This window comes from Crocodylus siamensis, chromosome 5, assembly GCF_052110815.1.
Source record: "Crocodylus siamensis isolate JL-2025a chromosome 5, ASM5211081v1, whole genome shotgun sequence".
NCBI lineage: Eukaryota > Metazoa > Chordata > Crocodylia > Crocodylidae > Crocodylus > Crocodylus siamensis.
The window spans coordinates 13,799,847-13,820,452 of NC_143399.1; the positions used below are offsets into that span (position 1 = coordinate 13,799,847).

The window sequence follows — 20,606 nt, forward strand, 5'->3', positions numbered from 1 at the left end:
TTGTAGGTCACTGCTGAAAACCCATGAACTCCTAACCCCCAACCTGCTGTTGCCATTCTTCCTCCAAGCCAATGGTTCTCAACCTTTTTAGTTTGTGACTCAAGGCACCCCTTGGAAAATGCCAGGTCTCTGCTTTCCCTCTGTTTTTGAGTGCAGAAAAATATTTCTTATGTTGCAAAGAACCCAGAAATATCACAATGGGTCAGATTTTTTTTTAGCGCTATAGATTCCTGTGTGAAAACTCAGAGTTTATCTTGTGAACTGTGCTTGCACACATAATGGTGCTATCATTGTGCAGTACCCCGTGGCATCCTTGAGAGAACTGCAAGGGACAACCATGGCACCCTGGTTGATAATCACTGCTCTAAGCCCTAGCTATGCAACAGAAACAGCCTATGGATATGAAACATAATACCATCTTTATATACATGGCTTAATAGGAATTCCATTCTTTAGTCCAAGTTAAATGCACACAGGAGTTACCTGATGACAAAATTAGGCTTAGAGCATTGTATAAATAATAGCTGGTTCCTAAAAAAAATCATTTTATGTGAGTAGCGAGTGCTCAGAAACATCTGGTAACCCTTTTTTAAAGAAACAATACACTTCCTGCCTTGAAGTTCATGGAAAAGCAATTGCTGCCCTTTCCAAAGTACCCGTTGTTAGGGGGACCCTGCTCCATGTAAGCTTTCCAAGTCTGGGGCCATAACTAGAGACAATGATAGTGAATGGGTTTAAAGTGAAGGAACAAAGAACATCATAACAAAAAAGAACCAGCAGCAGAGAAAGCAGATATAATGGTATTAAACCAGAGCATGCAGCTCAAGGGGTTAATGAAAATTATATAAATTGAAAATATGTGAAAGGAAATAAATCACAAATATGACACTTAGAAACTAGTATATTGTGAACAATAACTATATATATACACACACAGACACACAGACACACACACACGTGTGAGGTGAGGTCCATTAACTCCTAATGCATAACAAAAAGCATACAGTACAGGCTGGATCCAGATGGAATGAATAATAGTTTTCTTCACTATACCAATGATTTTAACTACTTGCAAAAAAAATCTTTCATACACTTCCTGCTATTTATATCATCATCATAAATCTGGCCTTGATCGTGCCTGTTGAACAAGTGCCTGGACTTATAAGGAAAGTACAGGGAGCACACAAAGTCTACAGGAAGCGAACAACAATGTTAATTTTGTTAAAACTCAGATACATGGAGTTCAAGGAAGCTGCTAAAAAATTGTACCTTGCGTGATCATGTACACAATAGTCAGATCAGGCTTTATTGAAATACTTTGTAAAGTTCTTTCAGTCCCTTTGCATTGTGCTCTCTTTGGAAAACTTGTGTTTCATACTGGTGTTCGTGTTCTTCAGTCAAGCTAACATTATGTCCTTTTCTAAAACCAAGATCATGATAATAAAAAAATTTGCAAGATTGTAATCCAATGGATGAGGTGAGTATAGATAGTTTTGATGGCCCAAAAGTCCCTATGAAGAACCCTCTTACAGACATCATCTAGCTGACATTTTATTTTCTATGTTGCGTGTGAAGTTGGTTTAGTAAATTCTTTGGTAATAAAATGTGTTAGGGTTTAAATCGAATAGATAGAAATACAATAGAACGGAGATGTCACTATTGTTTATTTATTTGATTTATACGCCTCTCTCTCCAGAAAAGTTGCAGGGTGGCTAAGAATAAAAACAAGATAAATGATCAAAACAGAATAAAATATTGAAGTAAAATTGTAAGTAATAAATAAAACAACTCCCGAAATCATAGCATAGCACTTAACAGCACCTGCTAAAAGCCTGCCCAAATAAGAAGGTACTAAGCACTTTTGAAAGATGTTCAGGGTTGTGCTCCAGTGGCCCACAAGTGGGAGGGGGCTCCAAAGCTGAGGAGCAACTACCTTCAGCAGGGGTTTTCAGCCTTTTTTAATAGGTGTACCCCTGGCAGCTGGATGCAGAGCAGCAGGAGGAGGAGCTGAAGGGGAGGGTGGTGCATGGCCGGATGCAGAGCAGCAGCAGCGCGGGGCGATGGATGGTTGTGGTGGTCACCATGTGTGAGCTTTCCCCCGCTCCCCGCGTCTGGCCGGCTGGGCGGTGCCTATGCAGCCGGCACAGGCGCACTGCTGCCTTCGCCCCCGCCACCCCCAGCCCTGCTCCTGGGAGGCAGCAGCACAGGGTGGTGAGTGATGGAGCTCCATCCCTGCCTGCCTGCGCATACCCCCTAGGGCCTTCCCAAGTACTCCTGGGGGTACGCGTACCCCCGGTTGACAACCCCTGACCTACAGCAACCTCCCATGTATTTTCATTAAATGAACTTGGTGCGTAGACGGCACTTGTAAGGGGTTGCTCTCAGCTGACATCAGGGGCCATGGCAGAACACAAAGAAAGAGGAAATCCCTTATGTTTATAGGGCCCAGTCCATAAAGGGATTTTCAGGTCAAAACCAGCACCTTGACTCACACCTGGAAAGCTACTGGGAGACAATGAGCATTTGCTCATCATTGCTATCTGGGATCTCCCTGTGGAGCCAAGGAAGAATGGTCCTGCGAACCCCCACCAGGTTGTATAAATGCATTATCAGCACCTCATAGCCAACTGTATCACACACCGGTAAGAAACTGAATAGGATGAACAGGGTAGGGTTCCCCTGTCAGTCTCTAGGCAAAGGTGGTTGAGCAGGGCCAAAAGGCAGTCTCTATACTATACCCAAGACAAAAACCCAGGCTAGTTCAATCGAAATAGGTTGAATTAAAAAACCCACTGTTCAGATATAAAGTGCCTGCTTTGTAATTTTAGGTCTTGTGTATAGCTCTCAGGCACTGTCACTTCAGGTGCCCTATATGCTAAAATAAGTTATGTAAAAAAGGCTGATTTATTTTGAAGCGGCTCAGTATATACACAGTTGTATAGAAAATCAGGCTTGGAAGACATATGGAAACAAATGACTTGGTTGTGACAAATGTCTCTGAGCCTTACTTCACCATATGCAGCATTAGATTGTTCTTCAAAAACAAATTCATCATACACTACCGCCGAGTCTTTGAGATGCCTGTAACCATTTGATGGAAGCTCTTTGAAAAATGAGAGTTTTGAGTCGATCAAGATTCTGATAGCAAACTCTGCGTCGCAGAACTTGTCATATTTACACCCTCTGATTCAATTTGCCGGCAAATGTTTATCATGCAATTCAAAAAGAGGAAAACAACCACTAAGTCATCAACTGCTCCAAGGACTCCACCAAGGGGTTCAGGCATTATGTCAAATGGAGAAGATAAGCACATGATGGTTCCCAGGGAGCAAACAATGACTCTTAGGAAGAAGATCCATATGAGACCACCCTGGGTGAAGATTCCTCGTAAGGCGAGATGTAGAAGCAGCGGCATGTCATAAAGGTAATCTGCAAACTAAAGAGTCAATTGAGTTATGCTCAGAAGTGATAATATGTTCTTCTGCTCTATCTCACTCAGTGGCTATATGCACCAGACAAGTTTCTGGACACTTTTTCAACTATAGTTTCTTAACTATTGAATTTACTGATTGAATTCACTAATTTTCCAGAATTTAGAGCCAGGTTTTCAGAAGTGTTCACTCTTACATAGATACCAGAATGGGAGAACCATTTTTTTTAAGGAGCAAAGTATGTTTGGTGTCATTTTTTATGAAGATCTGATCAACCAGTGATTCATATTACTCTCCCTTGCCAGTTAGTATTTTAATTCATTAAATCGTAGAATGAACTATGCATGGAATAGATATGCAAGAAGAAATATAATGTTTGGACTTTCCATTGGTATTTAAATTCCCTGCTGGTTTATAAATTAATCTGAAGAAATAAATTTCTGTTTCATGGAACCTACTCAGTTTATCGGCTAAAGTTCATTTCACAGGCCTCCTAGGCCTGCTCCCTAGGGGCAGGAAGACAGGAAGATTTGCCTTGCCATTATCCTTTATGTGAGGCAAGCAAGAAATGTGCAGCACCTGTACATCTGGCTTTCATTTTTGCACAGTTTTGCTGCCTGTTGAGCCCCGTACTTACTGGCATTTGGGCTTTAATGAATGATTTTCTCTGCAGGCCTGCCTGGTTTTTCACCCGAGAATTGGGATGCACTCAGAGAAGAAACCAGCTTCTTTCTGGTTTCTGATCTGATTCAGAACTAAACCTTAAAGGCAGTGGAGATCCTGGGGTTCAAATGTGAACTCTCAGACAACCAGCTTGCCCATCTCAAGTTCTGTTTTTCTGCCCTTGATGTTTCTCACCGCTTGTTTTTCCCCTCTCCCAGGATAACTGAAACGTGTCCCTCTGAGTAGGCACCTGCTTGAATGTGAACCTTGCTCGAAGGCATCTACTAACAGAGAGGCTGAGCCCTGCTGTAAGTGCCAAGAGTGCCTTACAAAGCCCCAACCAGGGAAACGTGCAGAGAGATTTCCCATACTGTCAGAAAACAGGATCTGTCTACCACCTAGGCCTACACAGGCACTTACCTGTCGAGGTTGTCCAGAGAAGCGCTTGTTGTAATCTCTAATCTCATGTACAATCCGTTTGCTTGGCTTATTTTGTTGATTTTCACAGAAGACATTATCCAAAAGAATCACCTGTAGATAGAAAATAAAGGTGAGCATTAACACTGTAGCTTTCCATCCAAAGGAGTGCACTACTGTACCATTAAGGGGGGGAAAAAAAACCCTATGCTGGAGTTTATTGTATTTCTCAATATTATCACCATCACATTGACCTTTGTCCAGTTTCATTTGAGCAGAAACATTTTCTGCATCTTCCTTTTAAAACCTGTGTATATTTTCCAGTGCAATGTGCAGCCTCTGGCAAGAGTCCGAGGTTTTATGGAATATTGTGACACAGATATAACAAACTATAAAATCATAAAACACTGGAGGCCCATTTAATACTTCACAGTTTCCTAACATGACAGGCATCGAATAATCGTTGCAAATGACCATAGTCCTATTCAAGCCTAAATGGGTTTCGAGATGCTGCAGAGAACTAACTTAGCCTAGGTGTCTTCTTCATTGTATGTTAAGAAGCAGGAGATTAGAATAGCAATGGCTCTTACTTTTTGTCTGCAGAGGGGGCAGCTGATTGCTCCTAGCCAGGACCCATGTTTCCAGTACGTTATCAGGCAGGAACCTACAGAAAACAAAATCACTGTATTAAGGCACAGGGTGTGGATATTTCAGTAGGGTAGATTTGAGAGCAGACTCTCGGAGTTAAAAATCCCTGGCCCCTTCACATTAGTCCATAACATCTGTATAATTCTTTGCTTTCTTCCTAAAAACTGTTTTTTAAAGTAGGATTTTACTTTGAAAAGTGGCCGTTTAAAATGGGTGCCTTCCTTCTCAGAGGATCTACTTTTTCTGCATATTTAAAGATGTGCCTGCTGTCTTCAGGTGAGGCGCTGGTCTTTTTGGGTAATGTGAAGGAGTATGCTTGCTCTGTGAGCAGCCCCACTGATTATAGTAGCAGCACTCTGGAAGTAAGATCATATTTAACATGCATAAGGATGTCAAAAACTGGCCCTCGGTGACTGAAGTAGAAGGCTGGAGTTGGAGGTGGGGGTGTTATTACTTTGGCTGCTGCCATTTCTGTGGAATTGCCACATTTCTGGGTGAGTTGTTGGACTCTGTTCAGCCCTTCTTTAACAACAGATTTGTTAACTAACTTTCAGTTTAGTTCTCGGTCTTACCCTGTACAACTCCACGGAAAATGGACAGCTGTAAAATCATGATGGTGGAATTGTACAGGTGTAACTGAGGGCAGCATTCGATACGCAGAAATATTATTGCTGGTCCAAAGGAAATAGCAACATAAAATCCAGAGATTTTCTTGACTTTCATCCTCCAGGCTCAGTGCATAAGGCTGACAGCTTCACATTTGACACAAGCAATGTAATGTTATTAGAACTGGGACAGTCCAGGAAATAAATGAGAAGTAAGATTGGTGGGGTAAGGTAATATTGGTCAGGTAAGGTAATATTGGTCGGGTAATGTAATATCTTTTGCGTCCACAAACTTATCTAATATCTCTACCAACTTAGTGTTAGGGTGTGTACAGTCATTTGCTGCACCTGGCCTGTGTTCATGTGCAGCTGTGTGGGGAATTCAGTGTAAGTAACTCAGGGTGGGGTGAAGGGTGGCTGGGGGGTGGGGTGGGGAGGTTGGGTTAACCCTTTCTTAAATCAAGTTAACCCAATCTCAGGTCGGTATTCCTATGAACTTCCTGAACTTACGGTCTGTAATAATTCTGAAAATGAAAACTCAGAGAAGAACTGTATGAATAACCAATAATAATAAAAGAGTATCTTTCTCTAACTTTCAGTTAATCTGCCTAGAAAGCCTTGGACTGACCACTTTAAGAAAAAAAAGAAAAAAAACCACTTTTTTTTAAAGGGTAGAGTTTATAAAAGCTGTTCTGGACTGGCCTGCCCCTCTTCCAGTGGATGTCAGTGGGAGTTTTACTACTGATTTCAGTGGGAGCAGATTTAGACCTAAGCTGAGCATTTTTGAAAATCCTATCCTCAAGTCTTATTGCTTCAAGATGTGAAAAGGTAAATGTTGTACGAGAACTGGCTCTATACAAATATAGGTATTTTATAACATGCTTGACACACTGGGTTGGACTTTTCTCTTAAAAGGGTAAATGATGCTGCACTTAGAAGAAAAGTCTAAATAATGCCAATAATAATAATATGCTCTTACATTGCACTTCTCATCCAGTGATCTGAAGCACTTTACAAATGGGGTCAATAAAACAGATGGAAAAGGGGGGAAATAAAAGTGTAGAGAAACAGAGACGATAATATACTTCACTGTTACATCTATCTCCTTACATGAAAAATCTGCATAATAAATTGCTGGATATAACTGGAAACATTTTTGGAACCATCTGTTTTTGTCTCATATTTGTTCTGGGCTGGAAGAAATTCAGGATATCAGTTTTTCCTGTGTGTGCACATTTTATAAAGCAAGTCATATACATAAAAGCCTCAGAGACTCCTAAAATACTCTGATGCCAACTTTCAAACATGGCTGGTTCCTACGCCCTACTCCCTGATTTTGGTAAATCCTTAATTGCACCATGAGTCAGATTATAGAGATGATGGTCATGAACAAACTGTGCTGAGCCAGCATAACATCAGTCTAGAAAGAAATGATGATTTCTCTCAGCAAAAATCGTATTCCAGAGTAGTAAAAAGTCTTTCAGCATCTTTTAGGTTGCAGTCATAATGTCCCTGCACCTTCCAATATCGACTGGTGAGAAGCATGTTCTTTCCCAGGTATGCAGCTGGGGCAACATTTCTGATGTCCTAAAGGAATATGTTCCAAAGCTCTCTCCAGAATATGCTTATTTCTTATTGCAGCAGCACAGTGTCAGAAGGCCTGATTCTCTTTAAGACTTAAGCCCTTTTCTATAACTGGCACCGTAAAGAAAGCTAAAGTAAGTGTAAATAGTGTGTAAATGTTGTTTTAAGGCCCCTTAGAAGTCATACAGTGGAGACTTAACCGTAGAAAAAAAATTCAGTCTTAGTGAGCGCATCTACACGAAATGCTACAGCAGTGTAGCGTCGGCAGGCACAAACTGTGATGCCAGTGCTACTGCGCAGCAGGGTTGGAAATGACCTGTGTGCCGCCAGGACTGCGCAGTATCAGCGGTTACTCCGCAGTCATTGAGTACTTGCTTTAGCAAGTACTAAATGAACGTGCAGTAACAACTGCACAATCAGGCACCCATGTAGATGTGCCTGTGTCTTTATTAGGCCTGTGCAAAGCCGCAAGTATTCGCTTCGGATTTGGCCAATTCAGAGAGACAATGATTCGATTTGGAGATTCGAATCACTGTCCCGATTCGATTTGGCCAAATCAGATCTGAAGATTCAGCCATAGACTAAACAGACTGCAGTCCTCACCATGCTGGACACTGCTGCCTCCAGCTGGTAAGTTTCTTGTGATGGGCGGAGGGGGGGCAGATCAAAGCCCCCCCCCCCACCCCCCTCGGGGTTGCAGCAGTGGCAGCAGCAGTCCCGCCTGGAAGCTGTGTCCCCTGGTTGGGCTGGGCCCTTCCACACACAAGGATGGAGCAAGGTGCGTGGGCTGGGGAGGGTACAATTAATTGGTGGGTGCCCACAAGCCACATAAAATTGCCTGGTGAGCCATATAATGCCTGGGCTGTATTTTGTCTGCCCCTGTCTTAGATGCGCACAGGGAATTCCTACAAAGGCCCATGGTAACTGCATAGATATATTTTAAAGCATAATTGGGTCTCACAAGTGCAGTTTATATGAATTAATATTAAAAGCTGAACTTTACAATTCTTAGCGTTGGAGTACTTTCAGGTATAACTTTAACTTTATGAGAAGGCCAGAGTTTGTGAGGTTTGCATAGATTATTGCAGTTTGTATTTTTACTGGCTATTTGCCATTCACAGGCTTCATTGCATCCTATTAGTATTGAACTGGCCTCGTGGGGATCTGTTTCCTGTTTATTGCTTAAAGTCTTCATGGGCATTTCAAAACCTTTTCAGCAGCTCATAAATGTGAAAGTGTCAGACAAACAAAATATTGTTGCTAATTTTCTAGTAGTTTAAAATAAACAAAGACGGGTCTTAATCCGCTCCCCCCCAGTGAGACAGCTCTCATAGATCCAGTGAGAACAGACACAGGATCTGAGATCTTGAGATCTCAGTAGCAAGTGCTCTGCCTTCACTGAACTGTTCAAATACCATATGCTCCAGTCTGGAAAACTCACCACAAAAGATATGTCCGCAGTTGGTTTCTACTGGGCAAGTTGCTGTTTGGAGGCATATTGGGCAATTGAAGTCACTGTGATAATGTGGTTGCCAATGCGGGAGAGATTCCTAAAACAGAAAAAGTCAGAATTCTTTAGTAGATGTATATTTTGAGTGATACCATTTATTAATATTACATTAACTATTAATTATTCTATTTCATCTGCAAATGAGTGTATTAACATTAACCATTACTTGGCCTACAGCAATCATGGAAGAATTCATCAGTGGTGGCAGATGACAGAACTAGGAGCAAGGATCTCAAGTTGCAGCCCTGTTCCGACCCTGATTTTCTATGTTTCTCCACCTAACAGATGGGGCAAATGAAATGCCTAGAAATTAAATGATTTATTTAATGTAACAAATCATGGCATTTTTACACATGCAAACACCACAGCACTGCATCGTGTGCAGTTGTATAAGCGGCGAAATGCATGTTACGGTGCAGAAAATGGTGGCGGTCCACTTTTGAACTCAAACACATAGAAGATGTTTTAGTTCAAAAGCACCCTGCCACCATTTTCTCCATGACCCACGTTAACCCCTACCTAGTCCTCTTACTGTTGAATTCAGGGCTTTGGATCCTTGCTCACATGTAAAACTGCTGTGACTGCAGGGTCAGGGAAGACTTAACTTAGTCCTTGGTGGTGACAGCTCTCTGGCAGCAGTGTCCTGCCCCTGCTCTACTCCACACAGCCAGAGGCTCAAGCTCCCCTGCCTCCATTTTGGTGCCATAGGATGCAAACTGTTAGGTATTCCTCTTGGAGTCAAGGATCAGCAAGGATCGGAGGAGCAGTTGGAGAGGTGAGGGCTTAACTCGTGGCAAGCCAACCAGAAAAGTTGGCCACGAATGACCTAGGCCATCTTCATACAGGGCTCCTCTACATGAGCAGTTAATGCACATGAATAAACTCCTGGACTTATTGCTGGAGTTTTTTGCTCCTATGCATAGCATTTGAATATGAACCTAGGAACAAAAAACTCCAGAGTATATTGCTCTGGAGTTTATTCATATGTAGCACATTGAGCCTGGTTGGAGCAGCCCCAGGGCTGCTCTAATTGGGTTAAAATTGCTGCAGAGAGGCTGACTTGGACATGAGGGTATTTCAGGGCAGGGCTAGTTGGCAGGTAGCTCCCACATTGAAGCACCCTTGTGTCCCAGTCATCCAGGCAGTATCTACACATGCGCTGCTGTGCACAAAAAAACTCCAGAGCAGGCTAGTACTTTTACAAGTACTAGCCTGCTCCGGAGTCTGTTTCATGTGCCCTAATAGGGGCATACATGTAGACAGAGATGTTTCCTGTGGGGTTAATTAGGCAGCTCTTTAATAAATGTCTTGAGTAGGCGCACCCACTGAGTCCCAAATTCTGACTCAATAACTCAGATATTTTCCTTGTTGTTCATTGCCAGTTTCAGCCACTTCTTACATGTACTGGAATGAAAGGCTTGGTGAGTATGGGAATTATGGCTTTTCTTGGACTGGCATGATTATTTGTCCAATGTAAACCATAGGCCTTGTACAGTGAATAACTAATGGAGGATCACCTGTAGCTCAAATAAAGGGCTGTGTTTTTAGAACAAGAGAATATGAGTTTTATCCCCACTGTCAGCATAATTTTTCAAAGGGGCACTGTGAAGTCATAGATGGCCATGCATTACCTATGGTAATATAACACAATACCCCAAAAGTATCCTATCCTTTTGTTCTAATTTTTAGTGGAAAGGAAGTAAGGTTGAGTTTGTTCGGGCTTTTGTTTCAAGATCACCTACTGCCTGCTCCTGTAAAAAAAAGTCTGCTTGGTATTATAGGCATTTCTGCCATAGCTACCTGATATAATGAGTGGTAAAGAAAAGGCTAAGCAGAATTTTTCTTACTGTGTGTCAGCTTCTTACTATGACAGAAAGTTATTGCCAGTTTCATTTATTCAGATTTATTAGCTGGCTTCTGCTGGATCAGGAGATAAAATGCTCTTGCCTCTTTTCATTTTTATGTATATTAAAGAAAATATTGTTTTTTAGATTTTAGTCACTTGTCATTGCCAAACTTAGATCAGTCTGTGAAGACAGTCTAGTAACAGTGTAGTTGGCATCCTTTTCTTCTCAAGATAAAGTTATTTCAATGTTCGTGTCACTCCCATTTAGTAATTGGACTCCTCTGAATTCAGGAGAAGCTTCCAAAGACATTCATTTGTTCTATGGTAATACCATTTGTCTTTCACTTCCTGTGCAATAGTCAAAGGGTACAGGAGGAGAAGGAGTATCAGTTCCACAATTTTATTTTGCATTTGGATCAAAATGTAGTTAAAAGTAGGTGTTTCTTGATGATATATGCCAAATTATATAGAATGGTATGTTACTACAAAGGAAATAAGGCATATGATTCTGGTTATTTTATGATGTCGCCATAGGCATGGTCATGCCTTATTGCCCAACAGGAAGGTACATGCCAGTGCTCTTGTTTGCTCTGGTGCATATTTCAAAAGCAAGGTTGGCACCCACTTCCCTGATGAATCAATGAAAACACCCCCACACCATTTGATCTATTTCTGGAAGATTCAATAAGGAGCATAATAATAGAACTTAGCTCTTTAAATGGTAGAAAGCAGTAGAGACAGGGAACCCAGTGAATGCCAAGCTCATGGGAAAAGCAGAGAAAGATCAATCTGATTAATTTAAAGACTCCAAAAAAGAGTGAGGTTGGCAAGCAGCTCTATAAAACAACTGAGCTTATATCCTGCTATCTCTGCCAGTTCACTGACTACATGTGTTGAAATCAGTGCCCTCTAAATGATCCTTTTCTTTGTATGATAAGAATCTGGAACCAAGAGGAAGTAGGGTTTTTTTTTAAAAAACAAAATATCAAACCCACTGAAAAAAGTCTCATTTTTCTCTGTTCATGAAAGGCCTAATATAGCTAGCACCCATCTTTAGGCTGCGTATAAGCTGCAATGAGTTGTATGAGTTATATAATCAAGTACTAAATAAATGTACAGTCACCAAAGTTACTGTGCAGTAGCACTGGCACATGCCTTTTTAGTGACTCTGCTGCGCCACAGCCTAATAAACGGTGCTAGTACTCTACTGCACAGTACTGTGCTGTGATGTACTACTGCACAGTATTACTAGGTTACTGCGCAGTTAGTGTCTCATGTAGACCTGTCCAGTGTGACTTAAAAAAACACATCCATCATGGCATTTTAATCTATTCCAACTTCCCAAAATGCTTTGGGGACCTATTTGTAGACTCAAAGGGACAGCTTCACAACTGACATCTATTTTCACTGGTGAAACTTTGACAATTTACATCCGCTGAAGGCCTACGCCTTAGTCCATGACCATGGTGTTTACAAATGCTGCACGTTTGACCTAAGTGTATCAAATCTTTACTTTGCAAAGTATTAAAACATATACTCCTTTAGCCTTGTCTAGTACAAAAACAGGAACCAAATGTGTTTCCAATTATGTAGCAGATATTGAACAAAGGAAACCCAGCATTCCCAGACCATAACCAATGGAAATTTTGAAAAGCTCTCCTGACCTCTGCAACCTCAATAAGTATAAATTGCTTTTGTATTTTATATTAAACTATAATGTAAAATAATGAACTTACTATGGGATTCCTAGAAGAAAAATGGTTATAGCCTTTTTCCAGATGACTCATCTTTTGCTGATTGACATTAGCAAACCTGTAAAAACAGAGTTTGTGCTATTTTAAAAAATGGGAGAATTGAATATTAGTTTGTTGCCATGTAATATCAGCCCCAGCTTCTGACGTGAGTCATTGCATTAATGAGTGCCTAAACTCATCAGGTATATCTAGTAGGCACTGCATATAAGGACAGATTTGTGCTTAAACATAGAAAATGCCAATCATTTTCTACTCAAGGCACTGTGTGTCACATCGGTTAAAAATTCAAAATCCCAGAAGCCAGCCTAATAATAATCCCCTAATTATGATTCACAGAAAGGAACAAATACATGCATGTACAACAACAAAAAATTAAATTCAGAGGTACAAAGTAAATTTTTCTTCTTGAAATACCAGTCTTCTTTCCCTACATTCTGGGAAAGAAAAGTATGGGTACCGAAGAGCTTCACACAGGAGAAATCTCCCTAGTTGACCTCTAAGAAATATTTAGGTCACCCAGAAGGGATACATTTTGTAATTATTGAGCACTAAAGCTACAATTCCCAAAGCCACCTAAGGGATTTGAATACTTAATTCTTATTAAAATGGATGAGTGCTTGGACCGCCATACATTTAGGCAGTTGAGAAAAATCTTAGCTTCAAGATTTTCTTCTGATTGCCAAATAGATACTGAAAATGATTTTGTTTTGTAATGTTGGAATTCCATTGTGCCTGACACAGTATAGGTAGTTGTCCAGGATGGGCAGATAATAACAAAGACAGACCCAAGAATATCCATATGATCCACATTTTTTAAAATGTATGATGCACGTGGGTAAAGAAAGCGTGTTTCCATTGGAAAATATTCTTGCACCTTTCAACATGCAGGAATGCTAGATATTATGGGACTATATTCTTCCTCTTCCAAATGATCACATAAGTGTGATCTATCTGTAACAGCTGGGATCCTCTGATCTTCCTCAAAATAATACGCTGTGGGTGTAACTACATGTGGAATTAATGCAAATGAATAAAGTCTGACATGGTTTGTGCTGGAGTTTATTGATCCTGTGCACCATATTTACACATGTGCCTCAGGCAAAAGCACACTAAGCTGGGTCAGAGAAGCTTTGGCTGGCAGGAGCCCTGGGGGGTCAGCCTGCCAGCCCAGGGCTGCTCCAACCTGCTCAATGTGTTGCAGAGGAGCTGGCTGGGGCACGAGTGTGCTTCAGTGCAGGGCCAGCCAGCAGATAGCCCCTGCACTGAAGTATCCTTATGCTCCGGCCAGCCCTGGTCACCATCTATATGTGCGTTGTGGCCGTAGGACAGCATTTGTGTCAGGCAGTATTGTCCTATGGCAGAGTTAATTAGTTTACTTTGCCTTAATAGCACCATTTGTGTAGAGAGTAACACTTTGCTGAAGAGCTAAGTAGTCATCCCCTAGTAAAGCACACATGTAGATATGCCCTGTAAGTAACAAAAGCAACTGAATGTTCCTTTCTTAGGCAAACAAAAAAAGCCTGTTGTAACTGAATAATGAGCTCAATGTCTGCCTCAAACAGAGGCAAAGCTGCCTTTTTTAAAGGTATGTGTCTGTGCCTGCTCCCAGTGAGATCAGGGTCAGCAAAATTCCAGTTGATTTCAGTAGAAGCTGTGTCATATTCCAGGTACACCATCATTGTGCCAGGGCACCTGAAGAACACTTTTCTCCATGGGACAAATCCATTGTATGAGCATCACCTGTTAATTTAGAAATGAAGGCTAGGTACAGACATTATGGGCCCCTGTACATGTGCAGGGAACCTGCTCCAATGTCCTGGAAATCCAGCGCATCGAAGGAGACTCAATTAATCGAGTCTCCTGAAGCATGGGAATTGATGCAATCTGGCAGCCTTCCACGTCACTTGTATCAGCGCCCCCTTGCATCTCTGCATGGAAAAAAAATGGTGGCAGGGTGCTTTGAAATAAAACACATTCAATGAACTTCAGTTTGAAGCATCCAGCTGCAGGAGCTGGTGAGTGTGGGGTTTTGTTGTTGTTTTTTTCCTTAAAGGGCCAGAGCTGGGGCAGGCAGGGCAGCCATAGAGAGTCTGGGGGAGCGGGCAGGGAGCGGGGGCTCGTGCAGACCCCCCACCCATACAGCATGGGGCAGTGAGAATTGCCAACAGCACCTGGTGAGTAGGGAGTGGGCAGGGGGTGCTGGGGGACTGGGAAAGTAGGCAAGGGATGCAGTGGCAGGGGTCCCCCCGAGGTACCCTCCCCTCTCCTCCAGCCTCCCCTGCCCCACCCCCTATTTACCAGCTCTGAGTCCGGCTCCAGCTCCCTGCTGCAGTGAGCAGGGACTGCCCAAATCATCAAAGCTCTCTGAATCTTTTCTGAATCGATTTGGAGAGCTTTGAATTGATTCGGACCTTTTTATTGGTCCCCTGATTTGATTCAGATTTGGAGATTCGGCCACCAAATGGGACTGAATCTCCCCCAAATCAAATCAGCACCCGAACCTTTGCACAGCCCTACTCATTACTATTGTGCAGTAATTTGTTACTACTGTGCAGGAGTGTTGCATCACAGTTCATGCCCTCAATGCTACTGTGCAGTAGTAATGAGCTACTGCACAGTCAGTGTTTCATGTAGACATGGCCACTATGCTGGTGGAAGACCATTGAAACTATTCCCTTACTGTACTGCAATTAGGGCTCAGCACTTGGTGGTTCAATTCTGGTCTTTCTTTTAATGTTTTGCAGGTTAAAAAGAAACTGTCATGGGGCAAAAAAGCAGCTGCTAGAAGCTGGTTTTATGCTGCCCTGGTCTCTCTGTAAATGAAACTGTGATGTCCATATGCAAGGGGCTGTGCATAAAGGATTTTTCTATTACCATAAAAAGTAAGTCAGGAGCTGCTTCGTTATCTGTGCCCTGAGTCTTTTGTACATTAAAGTAACTGTTAGTTAAAAAAAAGAAAATGGACTGCCTTCTGTTTACCTTGAAATAAATCTAAAAGCTATAAAGACTCTTAACAAAGGGGAGATAATTGGAAAGCCACAAGTGGAACAATCTAACACTGGAGTATGCATGTCCTAATGAATTTTCCCCCTAGGTTTATCATATTTATCTGCAAACCCAATCCTAATATATCTTGCAAGAGTTAATGCCCAAACCCAAGGCTTTAATTCTTTGATGTATTAGACCTGTACTGCTGATGACCTATTTTATCCTGATACTCTTATCAGGCTTATTTAAACATTATTTATTACCCAGTGGAAAGTTTCATGAAAAAGAACAAAGGAAAATGATCATTATATTCTAAATAAAATATCAATTTGATGTATTTAGCATATAAAAACATAGATGACTATCTTAATTGTTACTGAAAGCTATCACAAAAGTGAACACAGTTAATTTTAGCTGAGAATTTGTCCCACAGTGAACAGTTTTCTTGCATTCTATCATTATATAGGGGTAAGTATCTAATATATGTATCTTATAAATACTTTGGGTGTGAGCCTGATCTTATTTACCCTGATTTATCAAAAATAACTGTACCAAGATCAATGGTACAGTATTTGCATTAATGGTTTGAGACCAGAACTAGGCTTATCAGATGGTGAAAACTATTACAGAAAGAGTTAATCACATAGTCAGCACCATTATTTTACAATGTCTTAAAATGGTATTTGTGTCCCATTTTGCCAGGATGTTTTTATTATGTGTCTGAATTTAAAAGCACATATTCCAGCCCACATAGTGATGACCTCTTTAGTTTAGATGCAGTCAGTTTTCACAGTACGTTAGCTTCCATCTATATTTTCCAGATGCAAATGGTAATATCGAGGTTAGTTAAAAATAACTTTATTAAAATAATTTGGCACCAGGACAAGTTGGCAAAGAGCATTGTGGATTCATCTTCAATGGAGATATTAAAGGCTTAGGCTTGTCATTCAGCCATCAGGGGTGGATTAAGAAAAAAAAATTGAATCTTGCACTGATTTCAGTGACTACTTTACCTAAATAAGGACCACCACACAATTTAAAGTGCTGATTATTTTTAAGTAATCATTTTTAAATGATTTATTTTAAATAGTATAAACTGGAACATTTCTGAGAGGTCCAAAGGAGTTAGTGTCCAGTTCCCACTGATTTTCACTGAGTGCCTAAGATGTCCTTTGAAAATCCAAGCCTTGAATAATAAAATATTGACATTGTCTGTGCATTCTGCATCCGTCCTGTTGAAGCTGGCCTGCTGGGCAGAAAGAGATAAAAGAATCGTAGGGCCAGAAGGGCAGCTTGCATGAGAAAACCTGGCTCTGTAGCACAGTAAAGTGGACTGCGGAGACAGCCTAGGTTCTGGCCCCTGCTCCCTGCTGTTCATGAATTTGACATTAAATCATAATTGGGTAAAATGTATGAACACCATTAGGAGCAGAGAGCAGGGGCCAGAATTCAGGGGTTGCTCCTTTCCTGGGCCTTGGCCACCCCACTGAGTTCAATAGTCAGGCTCCATTTTGCGTGTTTCGTCTGCCATATGAATCGTTCATTAATGGCTCTTCACTGGCCCAGGATCAATAGGGAGGGGGCAGAGGATGCTCTCAGCTCTGCCTAGCCAGTGTGGTGTTAAAGGCACTCTAGCAGGAAGTAGTAGATGTGGGCTAACTCCCTTTTTTACTGAAGAAGGCAGAGCTGTGTGAAGCTTCAGTTCCTGATTTGATTCAGTGGAGATTTAACCCGCTTCGGTGGCCTGAATCGAATCAAATCAGAGGACCCTTCCATCTTTTGGAATTGAATCAGAAGCCTCCAAACCGATTTGGAGAGATTCGGCGATTACAGACATAGACACAGCATTAAATGGTTTTTCTACATACCTCAAGGTACCAGGTGGCTCATGAGTGCTGTGATGCTGGGGCGGATGGAGCATCCCACAGGAGTGAAGGGGGCTCCCCACTGTGCTTGGCAGCAGACCCAGAAGTGGACCAATAGCACTTCCGGTCTGCTTCTGGATCCTCTGGGGAGTGTGCAGGGGGCCTTCCCCATACCCCCTGCAGCTTGGCAACTGATGCCTCCTGGGTCTTGGGGGGCATCCGGGAATCAGCATCTAATCTTCAGATCCAGATGTGGCCAAATTGAATTGGGGACAGTGATCCGAATCAATGAATCAAATCACTGTCCCTGATTTGGGCTGAATCCAAATCCAAATCTAATACAGCCCACTTCGCACACCCCTAGAGGAAGGCCTACAACCCAGATCTCCCACTTCCTGGGCAAGTGCCTTAACCACGAGGCTGTTGAACAAGACGTAGACAGAAGGATCACAACCATGGCTGCAACAAGAACAGTTGCTCCATGTGGTTCTTTCTCTGGCTAAAGATCAGAGACTTCTGCAGAGTTTATGCATTTTCCCAGACAGAACTGAATGGCAACAGAGCTAGAAGTGGAGGCCAACACCTAAATGGCTATTCTGGATTGTTTCTGGGCATGCACAGTGGCTCAAGTTTAGGCCTTTTCAGGCCAAGGTAAAGTGGTATAAGTCATTAGATACTATAGCAGTCTTACAGCTGTTGCACAGGCTGGAATACAACTGTATTTAGTGACTGGGGTCCCTAAAAAACCTTATAACTCCCACTTAGAAATCAAAAAAGTAAGTAGGGACTGGACAATAATTTTTAACCAAATCACATGCCTAAAATGAATGATTGTCCTAAAATGACGTCCTAAATAAAATTTTCAACAAATGGAAACAGGATGAAATTGCTTCTTCAGCCACCTGACAGTAGGATACCATGTTGAAGCTCTCTGAATCGATTCAGAAAAGATTTGGAGAGCTTCGGTGATTTGGGCAGTCCCTGCTGGCTTCATCAGGGAGCTGGACCCAGATTCAGAACTAGTAAGCAGGGGGCAGGGGATGGGGGGGGCTGGAGGAGGGGGGAGGAGACCATGGGGGGACCCCTGCCAGGCCCCATTCCCTGCCTGCTCCCCCAGCCCCTCCGACTTCTGTCAACTCTCCCAACCCTCCCCTCCTCCCATCCCCAACTCCCAGTGCTTTAAAAATAAGCCCCCACTCACTGGGTGTTGCTGGGGCAATCCCTGCAGACCCCCACTGTACCATACCATGTGGGGGGCTCTGCCACAAGCCCCCTGACCCTCACGTGCTGTCCCAGCCCCATGGCTGCCCCACCCACCCCAGCTCCGGCCCTTTAAGAAAAACAAACCCAACCCCCCCCGGCTCACCAGCTCCTGCAGTGGCCTCAAAACTTCTGGGGGCTCATGCAGAGCCCCCCAAGCAGCACAGGGCAATGGGGACAGTGGGGATTTCCCCCCTGCTGGGCAGGAGCCAGTGAGTAGGGGCTTCTTTTGTTTGCTTGTTTTTTAAAGGGCCAGAGCTGGGGTGGGTGGGGCAGCCATGGGGGAGTAGGGGGGCAGGCAGCACCCGGTGAGTTGAGGCTTTTTTTTTCAAAGAGCCGGGAGCTGAGGCGGGTGGGGCTGCCATTGCCAGGGCTGGGAGAGCTGGCGGGAGATGGGGTCTGTGTGATTTGGAGATTTGGCTGATTCAGCAGCAGCCAGATCTCCGAATCAGATTCGTCTGAATCGATTCGGGACAATCATTCGAATCACCGAATCCAGTCACCATCCCCTGAATCAGCTGAATCCAAATCCAAAGTGAATAGTAGCCACTTCACACGGGCCTAGTAGATACAAGTATTAGAAAAAACAGCGCGTTCACTAATGTGCCATACACAGCATGTGTAGACACTGACCGGGAGTAATTTACTTCCAGTCAGCCTAGGCAGCGGAGGCCCAAGAGAGCTGTCCTGGCTTGGCAGGATGCTGCCTGCCAGCCATGTGGACACTGGGACCTATCTGGATCTCCACATGGCTGAGAGATCTGTCCCGGCAGCTGGATAGCTGCCCCCCTGCCCTGTGGAGATCAGGCCTGTCTCAGCTTCCATGGGGCAAGGAGAGCTGTCCCAGCTGCCTTCCCAGCCATGTGGAAATCAGGACCCATCCCCCCACTCAGGGCCAGCCTAATCTCCTCCCAGCTGGGACAGAGCTGCTCTTGAAGCTGGGACGTCTGCTGGAGCTCAGGGCTAAGCCCCCGTGCCCCCTGCCACCCCAGAGCTGGCCCCTGGGGGAGCCTGGAGCTCCCCCTGGCTGCTCCATGGGGGCAGAGCAGGGCAGGATCAGCCCCGGACTGAGCTATACCTGTCAGGCTCAGTTTGCTCCTGACAGGGGCGCATATATAGACATGCACAAAGGAACACTTTAACGAGGCTAAATTATTAGCGCAGAAAGTTCAGGAGCATTAATTGCACATGTAGATGTACTCAGTTTGTCTCCAAGGTACAACCCTGCTCTACCCATCAGACTAACATAGTTAACCACCTCTCTAAGGTTTGAACTAGAGGTCAGAGCATTGTCTAACCCTTCCCCGCTCTGTGGCCTTGAGCAGGTCGCTTAACTTCCGAGGTTCACCGAGTTTGTTTTTTTTTAATTGTAAGCGGTCCATGACAAAACTTGTCCATCTCAAAGATATGTCAGAAGGAAATTAATTGAAGTTGGCATAGCACTTTGAAGTTGAAAAGTGCTAACTATTATTAAACATTTTTTTTGGAACATCAGCCATTATTCAGAATTAAAATAGACCACACTTTGAAGTTGAAACTTGTTAATAAAGTATGGCAATCTCAGGGTCAGGCTCCTGTAATACATGAGCTGTGACTGTACATTTGAAGTGCAGTACTGTTAAGACTGTTGATATGGATACATTTGGAAACAATAGCTATTTGATAGTACATCTTAAACCTGATCACAAGCAAATGAAAACTATTTGACATCCTAAAAAAATGGAATTCTTTTGTTCCACACTTCTAGTTATTTAAAAACATTTAAGCTTGAGTTTCTAACAGTTAAAAATATAATGTATGTTTTTCACCCAGCACATTTATTTTAGTGGAAAAGCCCACAGCAACCAGCCACATAAAAAATCCCTACCTTGGTTCAGAAGGTCTGCATAATGTATGGCTTAGCTTTCTGCCTTCTGTAGATCTGTAACCAGATGACTTCTTCCTTACACCAGCTGTCAGAAAAGTGTTGTGATATGGAGTCATTATATCTGATTCATTGAGGCAGGCCATTCATCTTGGTAAATTATTAACTTGG

General features: G+C 42.8%; 1 protein-coding gene across 1 annotated transcript; it reads right to left on the minus strand.

Moving 5' to 3' along the window:
- Positions 1–787: 787 nt before the first annotated feature.
- LOC149863520 (E3 ubiquitin-protein ligase RNF170-like) lies at positions 788–20,581 on the minus strand. The gene is made up of 6 exons (XM_090048254.1): positions 20,439–20,581; positions 12,441–12,516; positions 8,790–8,898; positions 5,102–5,175; positions 4,515–4,625; positions 788–3,436 (listed from the first exon to the last, which is right to left on the minus strand). Exons 1-6 carry the CDS (start codon positions 20,579–20,581, stop codon positions 3,131–3,133), a joined length of 819 nt encoding a protein of 272 aa, XP_089904380.1. The 3' UTR covers positions 788–3,130.
- Between the last annotated feature and the right edge of the window lie 25 nt (positions 20,582–20,606).